The sequence below is a fragment of the Heteronotia binoei genome, chromosome 10, assembly GCF_032191835.1.
Source record: "Heteronotia binoei isolate CCM8104 ecotype False Entrance Well chromosome 10, APGP_CSIRO_Hbin_v1, whole genome shotgun sequence".
Taxonomy (NCBI): domain Eukaryota; kingdom Metazoa; phylum Chordata; class Lepidosauria; order Squamata; family Gekkonidae; genus Heteronotia; species Heteronotia binoei.
In genome coordinates, this window is record NC_083232.1 from 36,860,200 (window position 1) to 36,887,320 (window position 27,121).

The window sequence follows — 27,121 nt, forward strand, 5'->3', positions numbered from 1 at the left end:
GAGCCTTGACATGATGTTGCAGCATGATGATGCCACCTCTGGCACATGCCTGAAGTGACATCACCACATTGCTGGCAATGTAGCCTGGGCCTCCCTCCCACTCCTGGTAAGTTCCCCCATCCCCCACCCATTGCTAGGAGGGACCTGGAAATCTTTTATCTTGGATCTAAGCAACTTATGTAATGCTACCACTTATACAGGTAACCAATTTAAAAAAAGGAAACAATCATAGGAAACAATGGGAGCAACTTCTTCGGAGGCCCATAGAATTGGCTCAGTCTTTTTGGAACTTAGGGTTCTCTGGGGGAGAAGCTCTTGCAGCTAAACTGCAAATATGGTTTCTCTACCTCAAACCCCCTTCCCCCAGCCAACTGTAAATACCACGGGGAAACTGACACTTCCCCTCCATCATAGAATTGGACCACCTTTTGGAACTTGGGGGTCCTTTGGGGGGGGGAAGAGACTCCGCAGCTACACTGCAAATTTGGTGCCTCTCCCTCAAAACCCCTCCGCCAGCCCCTTATGAGATTTTGCCACTGACTTTAATGGCCCATAGGATATAATGGTGCAGTATATTTGGGATTCCCAAATATCTGCCAAAACAGCTGGTATTTGGTGATATATGGAAACTCCAAATACTCTTAACCCTGAATAACCCCAAATCCAAACAGAACTGATTTTTTTTTCCACGGCACATCCCTAATCTAGAGTAGGAGTCCCCAGCCTTTTTGAGCCTGTGTGCCCCTTTGAAATTCTGACATAAAGCTGGACACAACTACCAAATAGATACCACAGGAGGTGGAGCTACACCTACATAGTGCAGGGGAGAAATTGAGTGATTTTTAAAAATACACTAGGAGTGAAAAAGAATAAAACCAACACTGTAATAATGGCAGCTGCCTTTGAAATGCTACTTTAACCTGCACAGCCAATCAGATTTCCAATAGCCAATCAGAAGCCCTGATAAGTAAGAACTCCATATCACCACACCCCCTTTCTAAAAACAATTTGAGGGCTCCAAGAACGGTGATAGTGGGCACCCTTGAGGAAGGGATGAATTGTTGATACAAATGTTTAAAAGTAGTAAATAGTTAATAGTTGTAGCATGGAGACAGAAGAAAACACTAGATATTGAAAAATAGGTAAGGAAAGTTAATAGAGTTAATAGGTTAATAGGGTTAATGAAGTTAATAGGGTTAATCTGCATATAAGAAGTACTGGGATAGAGACAGATATGTAAAGGATAAATTTTGTAAGTGTGTGGTCAGCCTTCACTGCTCTCTGGAATAGAAATTAGAAATAAATCTAAATAATTAGTTTTTAAAAAGATATTGAACCTTGTTTAGATTGTCAAACTCCATCTCATGAATATTGTATTATATGGAACATATTATGTAGTCTCATAAGAACATAAGAGAAGCCATGTCAGATCAGGCCATGTCAGATCAGGCCACTCTGTGTTACACAGTAGCCAAGGCCAGGGTGCCATCAGGAGGCCCACCAGTGAGGCGAGAACTCCAGACAACCTTACACTGTTGCCCCAGAAGCACCAAGAATACAGAGCATCACTGCCCCAGATATAGTGTTCCATCTATACCTTGTGGTTAATAGCCACTGATGGTCTTCTGTTTCATATGTTTATCCAATCCCTCTTGAAGCTGTCAATGCTTATAGCCACCACTACTTCCTGTGGCAGTGAATTCCATGTGTGAATTACTCTTTCAGTGAAGAACTATATCCTTTTATCTGTTCTAAGCCTACTGCTCATTAAGTTCATTGAATGCCCCCAAATTCTTGTATTGTGAGAAAGGAGGAAAAGTACTTCTTTCTTTACCTTCTCTGTCCTATGCATAATTTTGTAAACCTCTATCATGCCACCCTTGAATTTTAATTTCTCCAAAATAAAGGGCCCTAACATCTTTAACTTTCCTTCATAAGGAAGGTGTTGCATCCTCTTAATAATCTCAGTTGCCCTTTTCTGCATCTTTTCCAATGCTACATTTTTTTTGAGAAGAATTGCAGATTTATACCTCGCCCTTCTCTCTGAATCAGAGACTCAGAGCGGCTTATAATCTCCTATATCTTCTCCCCCACAACAGACACCCTGTGAGGTGGGTGGGGCTGAGAGGGCTCTCACAGCAGCTGCCCTTTCAAGGACAACCTCTGTAAGAGCTATGGCTGACCCAAGGCCATACTAGCAGGTGCAAGTGGAGGAGAGGGGAATCAAACCCAGTTCTCCCAGATAAGAGTCCACACAAATAACCACTACATCAAACTGGAATAGTGACCAGAACTGTAAACAGTATTCCAAATGGGGCTGCATTTATATAGAGGCATTATGATACTGGATGATCTATTTTCAATCCCCTTCCTAATAACCCCCAGTATAGCCTCTTCCTCTTTTTATTGCAGTTGCACACTGAGTTGACATCTTCAGTAAGTTATCTAATACGATTCCAAGATCTCTCTCCTGGTCAGTTACTGCATTGTGGGCCCATTTATAGTTAGGATGTTTGGCTCCAATGTGCATTGCTTTGCTCTTCCCTATGCTGAACCTCATTTGCCACACTGATGCCCATTTGCCAGCCTGGACAGATCACTCTGGAGCTCCTCGCAGTCCTCCCTGGTTCTCACTACCCTGAACAACACAGTGTAATCTGCAAATTTAGCCACTTCACTGATAACTCCCAAATTATTAATGAACAAGTTAAAAAAAAACCAGACCTAGTACTGACCCCTGTGGTACTGCACTCCTTACCACTGCCATTGCTCATTTATACTCACTCTCTGTTTCCTGTTAATTAATCAGTTTTTAATCTACAAGAGGACTTATCCTCTTATCCCAGGACAGCTGAGTTTACTTAGGAGTCTTTGGTGAAGAACTTATTAATAACACAAATTGTAAATAGTAACAGTAGCAAGAGTATGAGAAATAGTTATTGTTAAGAGGAGGGTCTTATTTTCTCACATGGCCATGGAAGAAAGGAACTTTAACAAAAAGAAGCTTTTCTATTTTAATAGAGTTTTCCAGTTTATATATCTATGAACTGCCCTCCTCCCAAATACCAGTTTGGAAACATTTAAAAGATTAAATGGAATAATAAGTAGGTATAATAGTCAATTCTATGCAGGTTTTTTGTCCTCTACAAATATGCACTATTATTTTGTTTTGCATATTGGGGTGCTTGTTTAACATTCTTGTTAGTTTACAATTAATATAAATCAATAACTTTTAGGTAGTATTGACACATCATTGTCTGAGCAGCTTGACACTACCAGTGCCCTCTCACTTCTGCTGTTTACATATTGTCTCACAGTCAGAGATAGTGTCAGACATAGAGACTATTCCTCAACCAACTGGAGTGAGAATATTGTTTTGATACACAGAAAAATGGCTTTAAAAAGTCAAGGTCTGCTAGCAGTTTCTCTGTAAACTCCCACAGCAGCTTTGCTAGAGGTCATGAATATTACATAAGTCTGTCCATGCATTCAAGTCAGCATCGCTAAGCCAAATTCCCATAGCAACACTCACATAGATTTACTTATCAGTAAGAGATGCATCAGCTTAGTAGGAAGTACTCTAATGCTATTCATTTTTTTTCCTGCAAGAAGCTGAAACTCTTTCCTTGCAAAGTTTAATTTTACTGATAGTCTTAGAAAAATGTTTGCTTCTTCTAGAGTAGTTAACTTGTGTCATACAAAAGTAGTCTTCAAAATAGGAGGTAAAAATACTCATATGCACATTTATCAACCCCTGGCAATCCAACTCCCTCAATTACCACTCAGGGTGGTCATGAAAGAAAACTGAAAACACTCTGGCCCCCTACTGTGCTATTGTGCAAAGCTCCTTAAAGCTCACCATTTATAAGGTCTAGAATTAAAGCAGAAGCAGGGCAGCTGATGAGAGCAAAATCTTGGGTTTTTTTCAAACAACAGATTCAGTGGATTAAAGACATCCAAATAGAAATAGCTCAAATAGCACCTGAAAAATTATACTTCTTGAACACTGGTTTGCTGTTTTGGGGAAAGTCTATAGTTGTTCAGGATTTTGATTCAGACTACAGTTATCAGAAGAAGTCCATTGTTCAAGCAAACCAGAGTATCAAGAAATATAACTTTAAAATAATCCATTGCTGTATAAAACTGCACAGAAATTCATAATTGCTCCAGAATTTCCGTTTTGAAATCTGGATCACTGTCAAGTTTGTTGTCTAAAACTATGAACATGTTTGTGGAACCAATGAGTATTTCCCTTCCTGACACTGAGCAGTTTACTAAAATAACAAAAATAAATGAAGTTAGGGGGACAAAAATCATATTTAAATACTTGCCACAGTTCTTTAGGAAGTAAGATGCAAAACTAGAGAGGTTTTGGGGGAGTGCATGCACATGTGTGGACACCTGGAAGTCATGGTAACCTCTGATGACTGACCCATACTGGGAGCATGAAGGATATTTAGAAAGGTGGCTGAATAAAGCCTGCCCTGCCTCCCAACTGCTGGTTTTCCAAGGAGGTCCCCCATCCAGGTACCTGGCAGAGTTGGCCCTGCTTAGCTTTTGAGATATATGAGATTGGGCTTATCCCAACCTCATATATCTCAAGTCAGGGCTATCCAAGTCAGGGCTAAGGAGAGTTTTCAATGTGGTGGCAGCAAACTTAGACACACTTATCCAGGCATCAGTCCCACTACACACAAAAGGGCTAACTTTTGGTTAAGCACATATAACATTGTGCTGGATACCACTTTTTTTTAGTATGCCATGTTATCTTGTTTCTTAAAGGTGTTTCTAATTGTTTTGTTTCTATGAAAGGCTTTCCTAACTGTTTTGTTTTGGCAACCCCCCCCCCACACACACACACACTGTTTCTTAAACAAGGCAGAATATCCCAATTAAAAATACCAAAACAAGAGAGAAAAGGGAAGGCACAGAATAATTTTACAAAATAATTTTAAGGAATAGAATTTTGTAAGGAAAGGACTTTTAAAAGGAGTGGAATAATGCGATAAACAATACTAGTATAAGCAGCAAAAATATGCATATTTTGATTGAGATTATTAACACACATATAAAACTTTGGATCTAAAATCAATGCTAAATACTACTAGACTTCTTAATCTATGGAGCAGACAACTGGGATGCCATGAAATTACATACACCACACTGGCCAAGGATTAATCACAAAAATTGAGATATGATGTTTTGTTTTTTAAAAATACAATTCCCAACTGTTTGTGAAGATAAATCCTGTATTTTACATTTCCCAAGCTACTTATACAATGTAAAAGCTTTCTAGAACATATTAGAGTAAATGCTTATTTTTGTGTTGTAGCTTTTTCACAGAACAAAAAAATACCATTAATAACTCAGTAGACATCAGACTATGAGACAAGTCATTTCCATAAATCAAAATTGCAAAGAAGTATCTTACCTTTGCTTTTTCCAGCTGTGTCTGGGCCTGTCGCTCTGCCTCTCTTCGCACTGCCTCTCTGTCTTCCTCAAGAGATACATCTGAATCAGATGGACGGCTAGTGTAGGAGTCTGCCGAACCCTAGACATAAGGAAGAGAAAATTAATATTAGAAATGAAGAAATCAGTGTTATTTAAACAATTCATTCATAAGGCTGTCTCAAATTGCTTCAATATTTTAATTCTTTTTCAGTCCTTTTTAAAATCAGTGTTCATAAGAAAAACAATAAACATGTCAACCATTTTGGTCCTGAGATTACACTAAAAACATTCTTTCTACACCCTATATCTTTGCTTCCCCCAGTTTCCAATCAGAATATGTCTTTTGCTATGCAGACCTAGTTTCTGTGGAGAAATACCAATGGTGCAGTGCAGGGCTGAAGGACATACAGCAGTTTCAAGGATAGCTTTAGATAAGCAAGTCTAACATTAAACAATTTGAGTCATGGTAAAGGTAAAATTCAGACAAAAATGCCAAGTTAGTATGAACAATTTTTATTCTCGAAGCTAACAACAGGTTTAAAATTCCATCTCAGTTGCAGGGCATCTCTTCACCTGACACTCTCTTTCTCCATCATAAAAAGAACATGGCTTAAATCTATTGCAGTCTTTCAGCAAAACCAGAGCACAAATCAAGTAACAGCTGACATAATATGTCTGGACTCAAGTGCATATCCAGTCCTGGGTCACAGTGCCAGAAAAGCTCAGTAAAATAACTATCATCACTGACGTCTCCAATTTGTTTTTCTCCTTACAATCAAAGGAATGACAATCTGCTAATTCAAACCCAAATGGAAAAAAAAGCAGTCCTTCCCCCACCCAAACCACTTGGAAAGCAAAATATGCCAGCAAATGGAAATTCAGTGCTTACACAGATATCAGAATTCTTCAGCCGTCCTCCTTTGGCTCTTTTCAGAAGCCTGATCCAGGTGGCCTTCATTAGCCAGACAGCTCAGTTATTGTCCGCAGCTGCGGCGTCCGGCACTGATTCTCATAAAACATGTGCACACCCAGCACCGCAGAATCACTGCTCTTTTCCTATCCATCCTCTGCTGCAAGCTCTTTCCTTCTCTTTCCTCAGGTTTGTAAATCCTCAGTGTTGCTGTGTCTAGTTTAAGTAAGTTCTTAATTTTCCCATGGCACCAAAATGCAAAGATATATAATTCAGGGGAGGAAAAATCCCAGACTTCAAGTATATGAGTATAGGAGATGCTTCACTGATGTAATCATCAGCACAGGAGAAACCTTCTTTTGTTGCTATTTATTTATATAAACTGTTATATATGGTGCTTATCAAGGAACCTTTAAAAATCCAGGGGAAAATGTAACATTTGCAAGTACAAAGTTCATTTCATATCTTCAGAGCTCTATGTGTGGTGGGGGTGGGGTAACAGGCTTTTCACATCACTGAGCATGCTCCATATGTACAGCCTATTACGCAGATGCTCACATCACACAGTGTTGCTAGTCTATGTCAAATTACCATTTTATATCTCAAGGGTAAACAGCTGAAAAACAGCAAGGTCTTTGGAAAGCTGCAATAGCTGGTACAGGATTTTATTTTTAACACACATCAGTCAAAAATTGCATTTCCCTATTTGAATCTAGGACTCTGTTACACACTGCTCTCTCCTAATCTTTCCAAACACTATTATAAGCATACTGCAAAGATCTATATCAAAAATAAACCACAAATGCCCAATTAATTCTTCAGCATTTTGCAATTATTAGCTGAAAATGTTTTTCAGAGAGCAATAAGATGATAATAAATGAATGCCACAACACACACAAACAAGAAACCCTGTTAGGGGTGGTAGTGGGTGGAGGGGAGGAGAGAAATTATTTTCTTAATTTTTTACTCAGTAGTGACAGGTAGCGCTTGCCTGTACTGCAATTTTTGCCTAAAGTATGGCAAATTTTCCTTTTAGAAGCAAAAGCAACTAGATATTTGTATGATTGGGCACTGTTTATATAGAGGATACACTTTTAAGCATAGCATTATCCTAAATTTGGTTCTTAGTTACAGTACAGCATGATGGAATGGTGGGAGGTGGTTTCCACACATAAGAGGTCATCCTGTTGTACCTCTAGGTACTCTCTTGATATGCAGAAAACCATGGCATCATTAATTAACCCCCCATCCACCCATCTAAAAAAAAACAGAAAAGAAAAACTTTCTCAAAAATATATGAGGGAAAAATATGTTTTTAAATGATGTAATAAGAACAGTTGAGCATAGTTAAAGAAAAAGAGGGTTAGTAGTCAGCCTGGAGAAGCCCCTAATAGTTTGGAGATTCATATAAGTAGTAATTTTAAAAAGATGAGGGATTTTCAAGCTTTTCTCTTCCAGCAATATGTTGTAAGTGCCAGCTTATGACTATATCTAATAGGAAACAGACTGGTCTCCATGTGAATAACAAAAGCTTCAGAATTGTGATTCACAGAAAAGGTAGGGGGTCCCCATGTACTTGGAGATACAAAACATTGCTTTATAAATTAATAAAATGTCAATAAAAATGGTCTGATATCGACTAAATAAGGGGTGCCGAACTCATTTGTTATGAGGGCTGGATCTGACATAAATGGGACTTTGTGGGGCCAGGCTATGCATGTCATAAAATGTAATGCCAGGTAGCAGAGATATAAAATTTATAAAGGATATGGCAGAAACACAATTAACAATATTATTCTTTTTTACTTAAAATACAAACATGCTTAAAACTCTAGCAATGTTTTGTTTAAAATGGTAAGGTAAGGACAGGGCTTTTATTGTAGAAAAAGGCCAGCAGGATCGCATTTATATATTAGGCCACACCCCCTGACACCAAGCCAGTTGGAACTGCATTCCTGTGTGTTCCTGCTGAAAAAAAGCCCTGGGTAGAAGAATAGTGGGATTTGGCAATGCAATTTTAAAAATAAAAAATCAAGAAAAAGCACAAGAATCACAGCAGAAACTAAAAATATAAAATGCTTTGAGCCTAGGACAACATGAAATGGCTGGCCATTGCAAATTTCTCCCCCCTCCATATCTACTCAGATTGGCAATGGTTCTCCTGCGTAATGTCCCCTTTTGGCTGTGGGTTTCCAGGTCAGAGTACTCACTAGGCACTAGTTCTCAGGTCCATTCAACAGAGACAAGCTGGCTTAAAGCATCAACCCTTTATTTGCAATGACACAGCTCCAGGAAGCAACAGTTTCAGCTGGCCACAGGAATGCTGGAAAGCGGAACTCAGCTCCACTCCATTGAAATGCATTACCGCTTGGACAAAGTTGCAAGGAAAATGTGGAATGAATTTTCCATTAAGGTCGCTATCTATCTGGGCGCAGAGACCTTAATAGAAAATCCATTCTACATTTTCCTTGCACCTTTGCAAGCTAAGGAAAGCTTCCTGCTGCAGTGGACAAAGACAAGGCAAAAGGAGCTGAGAATTATGGCAGCCTTGAGCTTCAAAGGGCAAGGACAGGAGGGGTAGGAAAGGGGAGAAAAGAGCCATGGATCTGATTAAAGCCATGGGCAGGCTGGTTCTGGCCCACAGTCCAAACACTTGACACCCCTGGACTAAATAGTCTCCAGAATTGATAGGATGCTGAGGTATCTGAATGTTAAGGAGAAATTAGCCTGTTTAGTCCCCTAAAAGCTTAAAGAATAATAGAGATCTGATGCTATACTGCCTTATACCTGATTGACTGTTTCCACATGTAATGTGTACCACCAGGGTTTCTTTTAATAGCAGGAACTCCTTTTCATATTAAGCCTTCTCATATTATCTAATCCTCCAAGAGCTTACAGGGCTCTTAAGAGGATTGGCTACATCAGGGGTGTGTGGCCTAATATGCAAATGAGTTCCTGCTATAAAAAAAGCCCTGTGTACCCTCATGTATTCCTTGGTAAAGTAGCAGGAAACATCAATACTTATCAAAATTTGCAACTACATATACTAAACCAAAATGCATTTCAGCAACTCGGGTGGTTACATCAGGACCAAATAAGTGGTTTATTGGTTTAAGCAACTCTGAATATGTGCCAAGAACAGTATTGACTATCTGATCAGATGACTGCTATCAGCACAGCGAAAACTCAGAATTTGAAAAAAAATGCATCTAATTTTAATAGCAAACAGAATAATTTCAAGACAAAAAGTCCTAATCACAGATCTCTGACAGCTAGTTTGGCCCAAAGTTACATTGAAGAAAAGGTGCAGCAGAACAATATGCGTAGCATATGATAAAAAAAAATTGGGGGGACTAATATGAGGCAGGAAGAAAATGTTGTATCTAAACTCTATGAGAAACAGCAATCTATCGGGCACATTTATGACAGATTATTTAAAGACCACAGAATGCATATGAGAAGGAGGGGGTTTCTTGTTCATATCTGTAGGGGCATCACAGTACTTTTAGGCTACGCTGGAGCATAGCAAAAAACCTGTCGTATAACTTCAAATATTGTTTTCAATTATGTCACTAATCACTGACTTCCCCTTTTTACACAATGGATCCATAACTTGGCTTTGTGACCACATTCATCCCATAAATTGAGTTGTATTATATGGATCTATTTTGGCAAGATAATTAGAGAGTAAATTTTACACATACACAAACACACCATCCTTTATTCTAATATCTTCCCAGCAAAAACTGGCATTTAGCAATTTAAGGTGTAGAAATTCTAGCAGATATTGATTAAAGAAATATATTATTTTCAGTCAGAGCACAAGCAAGTAATCTATACTGTTCTATATATTTACTTCCAGATGAAAATTGTTAAAGAAAATAGTTCTCTTTTTTCATGTATGTCTTTTGTACGCTTTCTTTGTTTATAGGTATCCAGGTATTCAATGGTCCTAGTTGGTAAATCAAGCTAAGATACAATATCCATTAAGCAATGGAAACAGGACTTTTATTATTAATCAGCAAACATTTTAGAAGTCTCATTCTTGTGAATTTTTGCAGACACCGCAGATGGTTCTAAGTATGGTCAGGCAGTAGAATGCTTTGTAAATGTTTGAAGAATATGACAAACAGTGTATCACACAATTTTATTCCATCTTCATGACATGTCAAAGGAGCACAGAAAATAGTACTGAGTGCAGTGCTTAAATGGAATAAGGCCAGACCTCTCTGAAATAGTGCCAAGAGTTGAAATATTTTATCTTCAGGATTCAATTCTGAAAACACCAGTGAATGCCTAAAAACATACTAAGTTAAATGTGACAGCATTAACATTTCTGACTCATGAAGAACTGCAGATAACACAGCAATCCTGATCTTGATATTATACCAAGTATTATTTATGGGATAACTGGGCAGAGAGGTACACCTCAAATTCATACCTGGATGAATATGCTTGCAGGAATTAACAAAAAAAACCTATTTATATCACATCTATCTTGCAGCTGTTTCCAAGTACATATCAAAACAATGATTATTACAGGGAAATTCCTGAAGATTAGGGGGTAGAGCCTGGATAGAGCAGGGTTTGGGGAGTGGAGGAATAGTATAATGCCATAGGATCCATGCTCCAAAACAGCTATTTCCTCCAGGGGAACGGATCTTTGTAATCTGGAAACCAGCTATGATTCCAGAAGAACTCCAAGTTACACCTGGAGGACTGGCATCCCTAAATATTACTTTTTAAAATGCTATATGGCCAGTAGCCCTCACACCTATAAGACCTTGCAATACTCCCCAACAACAACTGTCCTTGCAATACTTCCCAGTAACAAGTGCCTGTTTTTAATAAGGCCTTATTTTGATCCTCACTTGTGAAAGGTGCTGGTTTTTACTGCTTGGGTAAGTACTTTTCCCATGGAACTGTTGGCCTTCCTTCCTGAGTAATCTTGTGCCATTGTGAGATTGACTTTCTCACTCAAACTAGGTTGACCAGTGTGCTGTTAAAGATCATCACCTGTTTGTTTATTCAACTTTGTTTTTATTGTACCCAGGGCTTTTTTTTGAGCAAGAGCACACAGGAACGCAGTTCTAGATGGCTTGGTGTCAGGGATATGGCAAGGGTTGCCAAGTCCCCAGCGTCCTGCAGCGGGGAACTTTTGCATGCATGCTTTGTGCTTACGTGACGTGATAACGTCACCCGGAAGTGACATCACTGTAATGGTGGTGCGTGCAATGGCCGCTCTAGGTGTTTCTGGGAAAACTCTATTGTTTACCTGGATGCTCTAGCCATTTTGGAGGTAAAAACTCTATGGTACCTATTGTACCATACAGCTTTCCCTACCAAATGGCTAGAACGTCTGGGAAAACCATAGAGTTTTCCCGGAAATGCTTAGAGCGGCTGCTGCACAGCATTGCTGGTGCAACGACATCCCTTCTGGATGATGTCATCGCACCAGAGTTGTAGTTGGGAACCTCCCAGGTGGGGGAACCCCCGCCTGGACCGGGGGCTTCGCAGCCCTAGGTATGGCCTAATATGCACATGAATTCCTGCTGAACTTTTTCTACAAGAAAAGCTCTGTGCAAAACAATGGTGACATCAGGGTATGTGGACTAATATGCAAATAAGTTCCTACAACAAAAGCCCTGATTGTAACCAGATTTTTGGAAAAGAGGCAGGATCAAGCAGAGATGGGACACTAATGAAGATTAGACCATCAAGCCTACTGAAAGGAGTATAAGGACCATGGAAGAACTTCTCAGTCTTTTCAGTCTTCACAAACAACATTTCCTCCTAAAAACTAGAATCACCATTTTATACCCTATCCAATTATGGACAGTCTAACTAACCTCTTAAACAGCAGGGGGAAAGTCTACAGAATCAAAGGCTTAATGAACTCACCAAATACTGTATCTACCATATACTTCTACTAATTAAATACTGACTTAAAAACAAGTCATTCATGCACAGGGGTTATAGCCCTTTAGTAACCTATGCAGGATTTCAGTTTTCAGATCAGCCACAATAAAAAACTAATTCTATATATTACTCCATAACCATAATAAAATCCATTAAGTCTACTTTTTAATTCCGATGTAGTTTTTAAAACGTATGTTTAGTATTGCTCTCTGCTGCCTCCAGAAACCTACTTCCTACTCCCAAACTTCTTGACATAAAAAAATTGTAAATATTGTTTGTGAAATCAGAATTGCTTGTCCAAATTAACTTTGATAGCCCTGTCTCTGTTTTATAAATACATATTGAAAAGGGGGGAACCAGAAAAGGACAACCAGATGGTGTCCTGTGTTGCCTAGAAAGCCCCCCAAATCATCAAAGAATCTGCATTCTGTACTAGCAGTTCTTACTTGACAGAGATTGCTTGGTTTTATGACTTCATGTACTTGGCTAATGAGGTACACGGTGGCACATGTTGTCTTGCCTAGCAGCAGATACCTTCTTAGTGATTTAAAAATTAAAATCAAACACAGTACATCTTACTCTGAAATGGGCTTCTATAATTTTTTTGTTTAACCAAGCTTCTCCAAATCAACTACATTGCTAGTTCATTATATATTTTGTACTTTACCATCTAACTTTGATTAAATATTTGTAGGTATTACCTGCGAATCTCTAGCTTGAATATATCTTCAAGTTTGCATTTCAAAGGTGGAATATCATCTACCTTAGTTGTATCAATTACCTCCAGCTGTGATGGTGTTGCTGTCACTTTTATAATATACTTATTTCTTTCCATTCTAGATGTTGCCTTTGCATGTTTGACCAACATTTCGGAATAGTGATAAAGCTCAAAACTCTGAGAAGCCCAGATTTTTACTGAGCTTTCCAAGTCTAGTTTTGTAGAAACCTTTAATATAGTTTAGACCCTCTTTTGTTTGCAGAATCCTAATTGTATGTTATGCCTGTGTCCTATGGATTAACCATGATAGAGATACCAAAGGGAAGCAAATGCAAACAAAACATGCTTTTTGGTGCTGAGGGACACATTTGATTAAGTGCTCAAAAGGAGACTGCCATTGTCTTTTCTTTCCTGAAAACCAGCTCCACCCAGCATCACATAATTTAATCTACAATGTGCCCTGTACAAAATGCAGACTAGAGGCCTTAATACAATGGCCTGAAATATTTAATTTTCTCTTCCCTCCTCTCTCTTTTTAAATATTCCACCCTGATACAAATAAAAATGAAAGCTTGCAGATTGTTTTATTATATTGTTGGTCATATTAATAAAAGATTTTATATTACTTCGAAGAAAAACATAGTGTCAAAAGAATGAGAAAGCAGAACTGTTCTCTGATCAGCAAATTGGCAAAAAAAAAGCTGTTTTGGAAAATGAAACAGATGTTCTAAGATTCCCAAGCTTCATTGCCAAAGCTCCATCCAACAAGATGAGATCCAGCAGAATATACCGAGTCATCCTGTCTAGATGCAAAAGTTACAAAATTAGTTGAAAATTGAAAGTTATCCACTGCTGCAACTTCTTGTGATACTAATGTCATGATACTGTTACTTGCCCAAGTCCATAAAACAACTTGTAAATAAAGCTGAAACAATTGGATGAAAGCTGGAACAATTAGAAAACCAGGCAACTGGCTCCCTGTCTCTCCTCATAGGAGCTGGCAATAGTGATCCATACAATGCTCACTTCCAGGCTTGATTACTATAACTTGCTTTCCATGGGCTTACCCTTGAATCTCTAGGTAGTGCAAAATGTGGTGGCACACCTGCTGACTGCAATATCCATGTGAGTATGGATTCAGTCAGTGCTATGCCAATTGCACTGGCTACTGATTGAATGCCAGATCCATCTAAAGGTGTTGGTACTCATCTTTAAAGCCTTATGTGGTCTGGGACCAACACATCTAAGGGACCAACACATCTAAGGGACTGCCCATATGTGTCCCAGAAAGCCTTGTCCCCGGCAGACCATCATTTACTGGTTGTCCCTGCCCCAGAGGATATCTGCTTAGCCTCGACCAGGGCCAGGGCCTTTTCTGCCCTGACACTGGCCTGGTGGAGCATGCTCCTATCTGAGATCAGGGACCTGGGGGACCTATTACAGTTTTACAAGGCTGTTCCACCAGGCCTTCAGTTGAAGTGGCAGCCACCCAATCATTTGGCCTCCCTTGCATACTGCCCACATTAATAAGATTTTACTGTTGGTTATTTTACTTTCATCAATAAGATCTTTACTCCTTTTTTTTTGTTATGGCCTAGTTGCTTCCAGCTATTTGAGATTGTTAAATTTTATACATTTATTGTAGTACATGCCTTTTAATTGTTTTAATTATTTATTTAGTATAACTGTTTTAAATGGTTTTATAATATTATTGTTGTGGCCTGCCTTGATCCTTCTTGTGAGGAGGGTGCGATATAAATCTAAATCAATTAATCAGTCAATCAATAAAACACATCTCATTGATTTTATTGTGGAAGAAATGGCACACCACTCAACTATAAAAATAACTTGACTTATTGTGATCTACTTTTAGCCAATAAAAATGCTTCAAAGTATTTGAAAAGCCTTACAACCTACTGCCTAATATTGGGAAAAAAGTGATTTCATGATGGGAATAACTAAATGAGACAAAGCCTTCAAATAAAGGGGTCTACAGAGTTTACAATACAGACAACAATTAGCGTTGAACAACAAATTTTGTTCAATAAATCTATTCCCCAAAACCTATACTGCCACTTCTTTTTAAGAGATGTCACTATCAAACAGCTGTGTTTGGACAAAGAAAACAGGAATCCATTAGCAGCTTAAAAACTAACAAAAAGTTATTCAAGCATAAGCTTCTTCAGATGCTTACTAGCAGCCACAGAGTTTCTATCAGTGTGTTCACTTTACATGATAGTTGGCAGAATGGACCATGATCTGTTAACCAATTTTCATGTTTATCTGTCCTCCATTACATGGAGCCACAATTGTCGATGAAATATCACTTGTTCACAGCCATTGTTTAGATGCAGAATGTTTAAAATGTGCACATTGACTTTCAGTTGCAAAGACTTAAGATGCTCACTTTAATGATGGTGAGTGAGTCAGAAGATAAATAAATGGTTCAGATGTATACAGAGTATTTGTTTTTCTAAGCACAGAAACAGCAAGTGTGTGGGAAGCAACACATTTGTGAATAATGTTTGGTGTCTTTTATTATCCATGGAATGCTTTGTATACAACCTGTCCTTGTTTATGTTTATATTATTAAAGTTACTATAGATGAAAACAACCATTAAAACATATAGTAACCCCAACTTTATTATTTTTAACCTGCAAGATACAGAAGTTGCCCCATCCCTGAAATCACAAAACAAGATAAAAGTGAAATTGGCTGCTAACTTTAATACAGCATGGTGGCCTCATACTACTGTGGTATGTATGATTTTATTGTGGTATGTATGTATGCATGTATGCATGTGTGTGTGTGTGTGTTTACACACACACACAAGAAATAAGGCTCGTTGTGGAGAAAAATACAATGGGCTCTAGAAAGAGCCTCTGGGTGCGTGCCTCTCACCCTTGCTGTCTTCCCACACATCCACCCAAGTGAAGGCATTAATTCCCCCACAACTTTGGTGTCTTCCGTCACACCCACCCAACTTCCCATGCTCACCCTGTCCGACTACTACCCACCCCCAACCACCTCTTCCTCTCAACTACCACTCCAGCCCTGTCATCCTACTACTTCCTCCACCCATGATATTCACTCACCCCCACCACTGCTGTCTTCCCACCCACTCCCAACCCTTGGCATTCACTCAGCCCCGACCCTTGCTGTCAAAAAGGCATCTCCCACTTGTCACCTCTCCATACATAGTACTGTGTGAGTGGTCCATTGCAAGGTGATGAATGGGAGATGCCTCTTCGAAAAAGGATCTATCAGAAACGGTAACATAGGCACCCGTCAGAGGCTTCCGTTCTATCCATCTATCTGAACTCCAGTCCTTGTGAACAGATGAAACTATTAATTATGCTCCTTGTAAAATGAAAGAACTCTTGGAGAACACCAAGGAATCTATGTGAATTGAATCATTTTGAGCACTAGCACTTTAAATCAACTCACAGGAGTGGGCAGATTGTCTTTGAAGCATTTAATTCTGAAATTGATGTATATATATATGAATGGCAATGGACTGAAAGTTCTGATGATATGTTTTGATAAATTGTGCATTTGAACGTTACAGAGATGAAAAGTATTTAATAGCAATAATTTTCTATTAAGTGTTATTTCGTTATGATTCCACGGTTATATTATGTGTTTTTCTACTCTTTACTGTGGTACTCTAGGGTTGATAACCTCCAGATGGAGCCTGAAGATCTTCTGGGATCACAACTGAATTCCAGAAAATAGATCTCTCTTCCCCTGGGGAAAATAACTGCTTTGGAGGATGGACTCTATGGCACTCTATTCAGAACTAAGCTTCATGTCAGAACCAAGCTTAATTGCCTAGCAGCTTCCCCTGTGGCCCAATCCCAGTCTGTCCTGAGGCAAGGCTGAGAGGAGGGAGGGAAGAAGTGACAGGAAAGAGGCAGCCGCCATGGCCTCTGACAAAATGCTCCTTGCAGGGCCAGGCCTTGCTGCCTAGTCGCATTACCACCTTTGTTCCCTGTCTCTTTGCTAGCTCCCTAACACCGCCACCTGCTTTGTCTTCTGAATGCCATAGAGATTTTGTAGGTGACAGTGGGTGGGAGAGAGGAGTGGACTCAATCAATAGAATGCAATGGAACCTGAGTAGCAGTTGATGGGCCAATGGCTGATGATGGACCAACAGGAGAGCCAGAAAATGCCAATACGCTTGAGTTTTTATATACATAGGGTGTATGAATTATATGTTCCAGATTTATGCATTTCATTAGTTTTCAGCATCATATTTCTACCCAAACTGCTTTGGTCTTTCATTTTCAGTAAAAACAGATATATATATCTGTGCCTTTATATATCTGTTTTTACTGTAAATGTAAAAGTAGGTCAAAAGTAGGCCTTCTCATGCAGATTCACCTAGTGGCTACAGTAGCACAATTAGTGCATCAGATGAAATACAAACTGTTTGTCTGTGCTTTTAATCAAATGTAGGATTCTGACTCTCTGAATCATACCATTACATATCTGGTTTGTTATTTTATTGTAATTTGATATTAGTCTCTTTATTACTTTACATTATGACTTAAATAAAGAATTATTACTTTGACTGTCTTTAAAGCAGCACAGTAATGTCTTAATAAACATTGTTCATAATAATTACATTTCACCCCATCCATGTCATTTAAAATAATTAAATCTCACCCTGAACTTCCATGGGTTTTTGAGTATGCTGTTTACAATTTTATTTCTCCATAATGCCATATGCGCCCTGGCTGGGCTGCCAATCTCCCAGTGGGACTTGGTGATTTCCTGGAATTACAACATATTTCCAAAGTACAGTTCCCCTAGAGCTAGACCTCCCAATCCCCAGGTCCCAGCGGGGAATGCCCCGGTTTTACAGGCTTCTCCCCAGCCCCAGCCAGCTGGCCAGTGGGGGAAGCCCCACCCCCACAGCCACCATGCAGCTCTAGACCTTGGGCAGGTTTAGAAACCTGCAAACAGGTCGGTTTCAAAATGTTTGTGTGTCTGTGTGCCTTTAAAGTTGAACAGGAAATACTTCATGGGAAGGGTCAGCAACACAGTCCCTTGGTTTGTTTTGCTTTCATTTCAGAGCAACTAAGTGTGTGTATGTGTGTGTGTGAGAGAGAGAGAGCAGTGTAGCCCCTGTTCTTTTCAGATGTCGTTGTGGAGGAACCAGACCCAGTAAGTGTGTGCGTGTGTGTGTGAGAGAGAGAGGGTTGCCAATCCCCAGTCCCCCCCCCCCCGCTTTAGAGTCATCAGAAAGCAGCAGAGGGGGAGGGAAATGTCTACTGGGCAATTATTCCCTATGGAGAATGATTCCCATAGGGAATAATGGAGAATTGATCTGCGGGTGTCGGGGGCTCTGGGGGGACTGTTTTTTTGAGGTAGATGCACCTATTTTCAGTATAGCATCTAGTGCCTCTCCCCAAAGTACCCCCCAAGTTTCAAAACGATTGGACCATGGGGTCCAATTCTATGAGCTCCCAAAGAAGGTGCCCCTATCCTTCATTATTTCCTATGGAAGGAAGGCATTTTAAAAGGTTGCTGTCACTTTAAATGTGATGGCTAGAACTCCCTTGGAGTTCAATTATGCTTGTCACACCTTGCTCCTGGCTCCGCCCCCAATGTCTCCAGGCTCCACCCCCAAAGTCTCCTGGCTACACCACCAAAGTCCCCAGATATTTCTTGAATTTGACTTGGCAACCCTACCTAGAGCAACTGGCTGCTTTGGGGGGTGGGGGGTGGACTGTATGTATTATATCCTGCTGAGATCTTTATCCTCCTCAATCCCTACCCTCTCTAGTTTCCACCCACAAATCTCCAGGAATTTCCCAACTTGAAGTTGGCAGCCCTAAGCTTGGTCTAATAAAGACACATTGCATTCATCTAATAAAGTGCGCTCTAGTCAACAAAAGCTTATGATAGGATATATATATTCTAGTCTTTAAAATACTATGCAGAGCTTCAGTGTTTACAAAGCCAGAACAGAGTGATCTATTTAAAAATGTGGCATCTTTTTAGATTCCTTTTAGTAATTTAACATTTGTAGCAGATTTCCTTCCCTCGGTAGCAGATGTTTGTGGTACTCATGCAACCATGTTACAAATCCAAAGAGTAGTGGAAAACATCTCTAAGGGAGGTGTTGGTCCAAAGCAGCAGAACAAAGTTTGAGTCCAATGGCACTTTTAAGACCAACAAAGTTTTATTCAAGGTATATGCTTTCATGTGCACATGCACTTCCTCAGACACTATGAAATGGAATTTACCAGTCCATACATACAATTTGAGGGTGAGCAATAAATTAGTATGTAACAGAATAAAGATGTTTATCAGATTCAGGAATAACAGGCATACAGAAGCAATCTAGCATGAGATAGAAACAACTTTATAAAGTTCGGAAAATGGGCTACATCAGGGGTGGCCAACGGTAGTTCTCCAGATGCTTTTTGCCTACAACTTCCATCAGCCCCAGCCATTGGCCACGCTGGCTAGGGCTGATGGAAATTGTAGGCAAAAAACCATCTGGAGAGCTACAGTTGGCCACCCCTGGGCTACATTTTTCTTCCCTGAAGATTACCTACTAAATAATTGCTCTCCTCAACAAAATTAGCCATTAACATTTGCCAAAATTAAATAACTAGTCACAAAAGATGTCTTCCATCATTAGAATGTAGCAGTTTTATAGTGAACTAGGAATAAGGTCCATTGTGAAGAAAAATAGAAAAAGGCTCTGGGCGAGTGCCCACCCTTGCTTGTCTTTCCAGTCACCCAAGGCAGCCATTTTCTGTAGAAAGACTGATCTGACTTTAGCTTTCCATCTCCCCCCTGGTAGCCTCTATCTACGAAATGGACAGGTTGTTCTCCATAGTGTGAACCAAAGCAGCTTACATCATTTTCCTCTTCTCCTTTTGATGTACACAACAACCCTGTAAGGTAGGTTAGGCTGAAAGTCTGCAGTGGGTCTGAAATCACAGTGTGGACCAAAACAGGAGGGAAGCGACCTCAGCAGGGCATAATGACACAGAAACCACCCTGCAAAGCAGCCATTTCTCTAGGGAACTAATTTCTATCATCTGGAGAGCAGTTGTAATTTTGAGTGATCTCCAGACCTCACCTGGAGATTGGCAACAATTGTTCCCCAAGAAGAAATGACTGGTCATGAGAAACACTAATGGGAAACCATGGTTTTAAAAGTTGCAGTAGCAAAAACAAGAGAGACCATAGGAGACAAACTAATCATAATAAATGTAATTAAGGCCATTAACAAAAGTCAGTACAAAGTTTACAATATCATACTAGAATATAATAGACACAATACAGCAGTAGTTCTATAGTCAATATAACATATATAATCCAATAGTAAAAAATCTTCCACAGAGTCCATTCCAACCCTAAGAGGTATTACGTACTCACTACAGTCTTCCTACAGTACTTCTTTAAGGTACCCCAGGGCAATAATAGACCAGGAGTCATAAAGAAATACTGTAAGAAGATTGTAGTGAGTACCTAAGACTTCATGGGTGATAACAGACCAGCATTTTGGGGTGGTTCGGAGGCATCTTGAATTGGACAAGCTCAAAAGAGCTGTCCTGAAGCCTCCACAAACTCCACCGCAAGCCGTCCCCATCCCATCCATGCAGTGACGTGGGCATGTTCAGATGGCTGTTGTGCACCATTTCCGTCACTCAGCCCCATACATTTTCAGTAGTCATGAGCATGTGCGCACATATGTGCTCATGCGCTCATGCACACCGAACAGTTTTTATTTTTTAAAAAGCCAGATGCAACTTGGTGCGGCTTGGCATTTTCACACTTTCAAGGCACCTTGCTTGTGCCCTTCTGCTTCCAGATGCCAAGGAGGCAACTGCTGCGCGGCTCAAAAAAATTGCTACCACTTCAGAAGTGGTAGTTTTTTTGAGTTACACTGAGGAGGCTGGAGGACAGGGTGAGTATGGGATGAGAAAGGGCAGCAGATGTTTGTGTGTGGAAGTTTGGGGGGGGTCGATTTCAGAGGCATCTCTGAGTTAGCCCAACGTGCCAGTCTGTAATCACCCCATGAAGACCTGGTTTTGATGACCTAACTCTGAGGATTTGGAATCGACACTGCGTAAGATAGGATAGGCATATCATCCCGAATGTGATGGTACAAATATACTTTAAATGTACACTTCCTTGTGATTTAAATGTTTAATACTTCAAAATATAACGAATAACAAAATACTATTTAAAAATTAAAATGCTTGCACACACATGGTTGCAAGTGACAACATATAAACAATTCAATATAAGCAGTGAAATTTCTCAGAGCTTCTATTCATTTCACAGTGAGAAGATTCTATAATTACAGTTTCCAGTGTCTCAGTAATTACATTAGTCATTACCCCTAGGTTACCTCAGGTTTCTTCCTAGAAACACTTGACTAAAATTTTATCCGTTGAAGGTTTCTTTAAATAACTGCAATTTATCATGATCCCTATTAACAATGACTGTGCAAACAGTTTTCTGAATAAGATATTTCATTAGTACTTTAGATTGTCCTGTACAAAGAATAGCCACACATGCATGCTGTAGATATGCTGTTATTGTATCACCATGCTGGCAACTCAATATGACTCCTCCCCCTTTTACACATGGAGGAAACAGAGAGCACAACCACAGGTCTGGGTGATTAACAGCCACTGCCTTCTAAGCATTGCTTCTGTGGCCAAACACTTACGGTGTCTTTTGTTACAGGGAACAGCAAACAGAGCACAGCAGACAGTGGGAAAGTGAGCATAGGAAAACTGACCCTCTCAATGTATATGAAATTACTGACTTGTGACGATGGTGTCTATATGTGCAAGAACTAAAAGAAGGGAACATTCCCAATCACAGGGAGGAATGGTACACATATACACTCTTCCTCCACTAACTGACGCTGCTTCTGGTCCCAATCCATTATGTGATGTTTACAAACTGTAATAAAACTAAATTGTACTTACAACAGAAAACAACATGTATAAACACACTATGCATACACCACGTATCCTGCAAACACATACATTTATTGTGTCTTGGAGTGTATGTTTGTACCTCATATGCACATTCAGTAACTAATAACAATTGTGTTTCACTTGTAAAAGAACAAATATATTTATTTATAAAATTTGCACTTGGCCTCTCTGGACCTACTCAAGGTGGCTCACGACAGAAGCAACAAAATAAAAAAGCAAGACAATAAGACCAAATCAATAAAACTAAATAATGCAAATAAAAACAAATCAATAAAAACTAGACACGTCAGTAAAATAAATTAAGATCAAGTCTCTGAAAACATGCCAATGAAAATAGCCAATTAAAGCAAATCAGGCAATCTAACATGATATTGATAAAGCTGTCCTTAGGCTAGCAGTACACAATAAATCATATTAAAAAGATGGAATCCATTAGCTAAAAGCTTGAATAAAGGTAAATGTTTTGGCATGGCAACTAAAGGAAAGGTGGCATGAGGGAAGCCTCAAGGAGGAGAGTCTACCAAAGATGGTGCCACCACTGAAAAAGCCTTTATTTATTTTGTTTATTATTTATAGTCCACCTTTCTCACCTGGCCTCAAGGTGGATTACGACACAGTGAATCAATATAACTGACAGGATGGGACATTCAAGGAACAATGCAATAGAAATTACCATTTTAGAACCAACAAGAAGTCTTTAAAAAAGAAGCAGCAAAGCATAAGTATTAACATGACACTTTAAATTGATGCCTCTGGTTGTCTCTGGTACCCAGGCCACCCATTTAACTTCTGTAGTTTAGGGCACAGAGAATATGGCTTGAGTAGAGAATCTTAACTGGTCAGCTGTACAATATGCAAGGAGCCAATATTTCAACTACCCCAACACCGAAAGGCCTAACAGGAAACAAACCCCAAACCCCCAGAGCCTAACAGGAAACAAACAAGACTTTGTATTGGTCCAGACCCTAATTGGCAGTAGCAGAGCTAAGATGGCATCGAGACTTTGAATTATGCCCAGAACAATTCTGGGACAGCCAGAATTGATCTTTCAACACATGGGTGATATGATCCCTTTACCAAATCAACATTATCTAAGTTTTTAATGGCTTGTGAAGATTTCTAACTATTCTTAAGCATTATAACCAATCATACAATATACAGGAAATCCAAAAAATGTTCCCAGCAGACTCTGTTTAAAAGCCTTAACTGCGAGCCCATCATCTCCTAATATATCACTGCAATCCACCATCCACCTCAGATCCATTAGGTCTTGTCTGATCCTCAAGGCCAGCTGAAGACGGAACAATTAATGCGTACAATTGTTCAATAAATATACAAATTAGAAAGCTGGGAAGGTAATATTAATTGAATAAAATTGGTTCGTTAAATCAACAATATATTGTTCCTATTCTCCATGAAAAGGTATGTAAAGAAAATCTTATATAGTATCTCAGAGTTATATGCATCTAATGATGGAAATTTCACTCTTGAAAGCTTAAGCCTCAAAATCTTATTTGTCTCTAAGGTGCTACTGGACTTGAACCTGTCCCCTAGTAAATTGACAGAACACCTTTACATCAGAAATTATGGATGGGAATGTGGATCTCCTGTCATGCTGCATTTCAGTGCCATAGCTGGACCCTTACCACAACATTTTGAGAAGCCTGAAGCAGCAATGAGCTAATGACTGATGTGAATTTAATTTGTTCAAGGCCACTATAATTGCTCAATAACAGTGGTGAGAGGCAATACAAAGAATATTTACTAGGAATTAAGTCCTTTCAGATATATTTGAGTGAACAATTTTGGAATTTGTTTGTAAATCCACTAGGACTAAGAGTTGCCAATCCCCAATTGGGGCAAGGGATCCCCTGATTTGGGGGTCTTCCCCTCACTTCGGGTTTATCAGAAAGGGAAAGATGTCCACTGGACACTCCATTATACTCTATGGAGACTGGCCCCATAGGGCAGCGGTGTCGAACTCATTTGTTGTGAGGGCTGGATCTGACATAAATGAGACCTTGTTCAACGAAGCGACGTATGTCATAAAATATAATGCCAGATAGCGAAGATATAAACTTTATAAAGGACACAGACAAACACAATTAAATATTTGTTTAACTTAAAATAAAGCATACTTAAAAGTTTAGCACTCTTGCAATATTTTGTTGATTTACCAGTCACTGATAACTGACACCTCTTGCTCTGAATTACTGCATCAAAATCTGGAGACAATGTCTGTGCTGTAGCAATCTTGAGTTTGCTGTTCAGGTGTGTATCCAGGGCTCTTTTTTTAGCAGGAATGCAGTTCCAGCTGGCTTGGAATCAAGGGATGTGGTCTGATATGCAAATGAGTTCCTGCTGGGCTTTTTATACAAAAAGAAAGTTGCAAACCTACTTTTGATTTATTGACATTCATTACAGAAATCTCATGGTCAATGGTTTGAGCGTCAGACCCAGAGGAAAACATGAAATGGCTGGACATTGCGAGCTTTGGTACATAAGTTGCTTCATGTGCAGGTCAGCCAATGGAGAAAACAGAGGTTTTGTTCTATAGCTCCTGTGTGATTGAGCAAGCCTGGCAAAGCAAGAAGGAAGCAAGAGAGGGAGAAGGAAGCAGATGACAGTGAGTTGTGTACAGACCTGATAGGAGCCCTCCAGTTACCTGATCCGGCCCATGGGTTGCATGTTTGACACTCCTGCCATAGGATATAATAGAGAATCAATCTGTGGGTATCTGGGGTTCTGGGAGGGTTGTTTTTTGAGGTAGAGGCACCAAATTTTCAGCATAGTATCTGGTGCCTTTCCCAAACCTCCCCCCACAGTTTCAAAAAGATTGGACCAAGGTGCTCCTATCATCCATTATTTCCAATAGAGGGAAGTCATTTTAAAGGAGTATGGTCCCTTTAGATGTGATAGCCACAACTCCCCTTCAGATTTCAATCATACTTGTCATAGTCTTGCTCCTGGCTCCACCCCAAAGTTTTCAGATATTTCCTGAGTTGGTCTTGGCCACCCAAGTTGTGAATCATCTACTACTACAAATTATTTTGTATACTTAATACACAGACCTACTTACTTGCACACACACAGAATGAAGCTATCCTCAGAAGTTTCCTCTACCAGAAAATTAACCTTTTTTTTTGCTGTAGCTATCCACCACAAAGAACAACAGGAAGTCATTCCAAGATTTCAAACTTAGACATTTATAGATTTCTGCCTCAGGTAAGTAGTGCTATCAAAACTGATGTGGCTCATTTATTAGCCTAAAGGAGAAATTCTGAATTTAACATACTGCAAATCAACTGGATTAATCTGCACTGTAGATTACTACTACTGAGCAGAAACCCATAGATAATTTCATTTTTTTGTTTCCTATTTATAAACAATAGCTGTTTTAATCATTATGATTTTTGTAGTACATCATAAACCTCTGAGAGGAGGACTAATTGTCAGGATCTAAACAACTACTTTAGACACACCCAAGGTTGTGGACATATCCAGCAGACTTTTTAAAAAACCAATCAAATTTGAATATTTGAATAGCAGGTTGCTATGTCTGCTTTTGGAAGTCTTCTGCCTCAGAAGAGTTTTGACGTGACAGAGAGTTGTTTTAAAATATCTGTCCCTTATGTGATACCTTATGAATCAATGAAAGCAGGTCTATCTGACAATGCTGTTTTTCAGTCACAATATTTATTAATTTATTTGTTTTTATACTTGGCTGGTACCCAAAGCAACATTACATCATATGCATCATATATTCATCATATACCTACAACAAGAACTCTCTAAAGTAGGTTAGGTTGACACAGAGTGACTGGCCCAAGGTCACCCAGTGAGCTTCCATGGCAGCAAAGGGATTCCAATCTAGACCTCCCAGATTTTAGTACAGCATTCTAACCATTATATTACCACAATGAACCCATTACATCTTGTGGCCATTCTGAGGGCACTATAAGACTGCACTAATTCAATTAGGTCTATGAAAAGCTTCTTGGGTACTATGGATGTTGGATGTTGCCATCAGAATAGCATTGTTCTACTCCGGGATACTAGACTGACATTCAAAATTGATTTCTAATGCTTTTAACGAGTTCTAGTTGACACATATGTCACTCACAAGCCCAGGCTTCTTCTAAAATTATATTGGGAGGAAGGTGGGCTCTTATTGGTTCTTGAGTACTTAAATATGGCAACTACTTTTCATGGTTTACTTTAGTGATTTTTCAAACAACATCTCAAAATGGCTTACACAGACAAAGCCTATGCAAATAGTTTCTTCAGTAAAACAGACATAAATAAATCTAAAACACCATACGTAAAACAAAACCCCAAACCCTTACAGCTTAAAAATATAAACCTCCTTCAGATATCATAGCTCAAGGCAGACAACGTAACTATGAAGAAGAGGACTCCTTTAAGCAGTGGAAAGCTAGTCCAAGTGAGATTAATAAAAGGGAACACAGGTTGTGGCAAATCAAATGCAAGACTGTGACCAGGCAGGCAAAAAGGGACTATGAGGAGCATATTTCATATTGCAAAAAACATAAACACCAACAATAAAAATTTCTTCAAATATATTATAAGTAGGAAACCAGCCAGGGAGGCAGTGGGGCCCTTGGATGACCAAGGGGTAAAAGGATTACTGAAGGAGGATAGGGAAATGGCTGAGAAGCTGAATGCATTTTTTGCCTCAGTCTTCACTGTGGAAGATAAGTATTTGCCCACTCCAGAACTGCTAATTTTGGAAGGGGTGTTGCAAGACCTGAGTCAGATTGAGATGACAAGAGAGGAGGTCCTACAACTGATAGACAAATTAAAAACTAATAAGTCACCAGGTCCGAAAGGCATACATCCAAGAGTTCTGAAAGAACTGAAAGGTAAACTTGTTTCAAGTTTATTTAAATTTATATCCCACCCTTCCCACCGAAGTGGCTCAGGGTGGCTCACAACACATAAAAATCTAACATAAGTTTTGAATTTAAAACATCTTACACAGTTAAAACAGTAAAATAATAAAACATATAACGGCAGTCTATCAAAATTACACTCAGCTTCCAATGCCAGTTAATTATAAGCCAGCCGGAAGAGGGCTGTCTTACAGGCCCTGCGGAACTGGCCAAGGTCCTGCAGGGCCT

The 27,121-nt window shown here is 39.4% G+C and overlaps 1 protein-coding gene across 9 annotated transcripts in view; it reads right to left on the minus strand.

The window, feature by feature from the left end:
* Positions 1–27,121, minus strand: part of CACNB2 (calcium voltage-gated channel auxiliary subunit beta 2) — a 225,293-nt gene that overhangs the window by 58,805 nt on the left and 139,367 nt on the right. For 7 of the 9 annotated variants that reach the window (XM_060248402.1, XM_060248403.1, XM_060248401.1 and 4 more), the window contains one exon: positions 5,432–5,551. In XM_060248402.1, coding sequence (XP_060104385.1) covers positions 5,432–5,551 — 120 coding nt within the window. Of the gene's footprint in view, positions 1–5,431; positions 5,552–6,340; positions 6,615–27,121 lie in introns of those variants that run through there. The other 2 variants (XM_060248408.1, XM_060248405.1) reach the window with 1 other exon arrangement.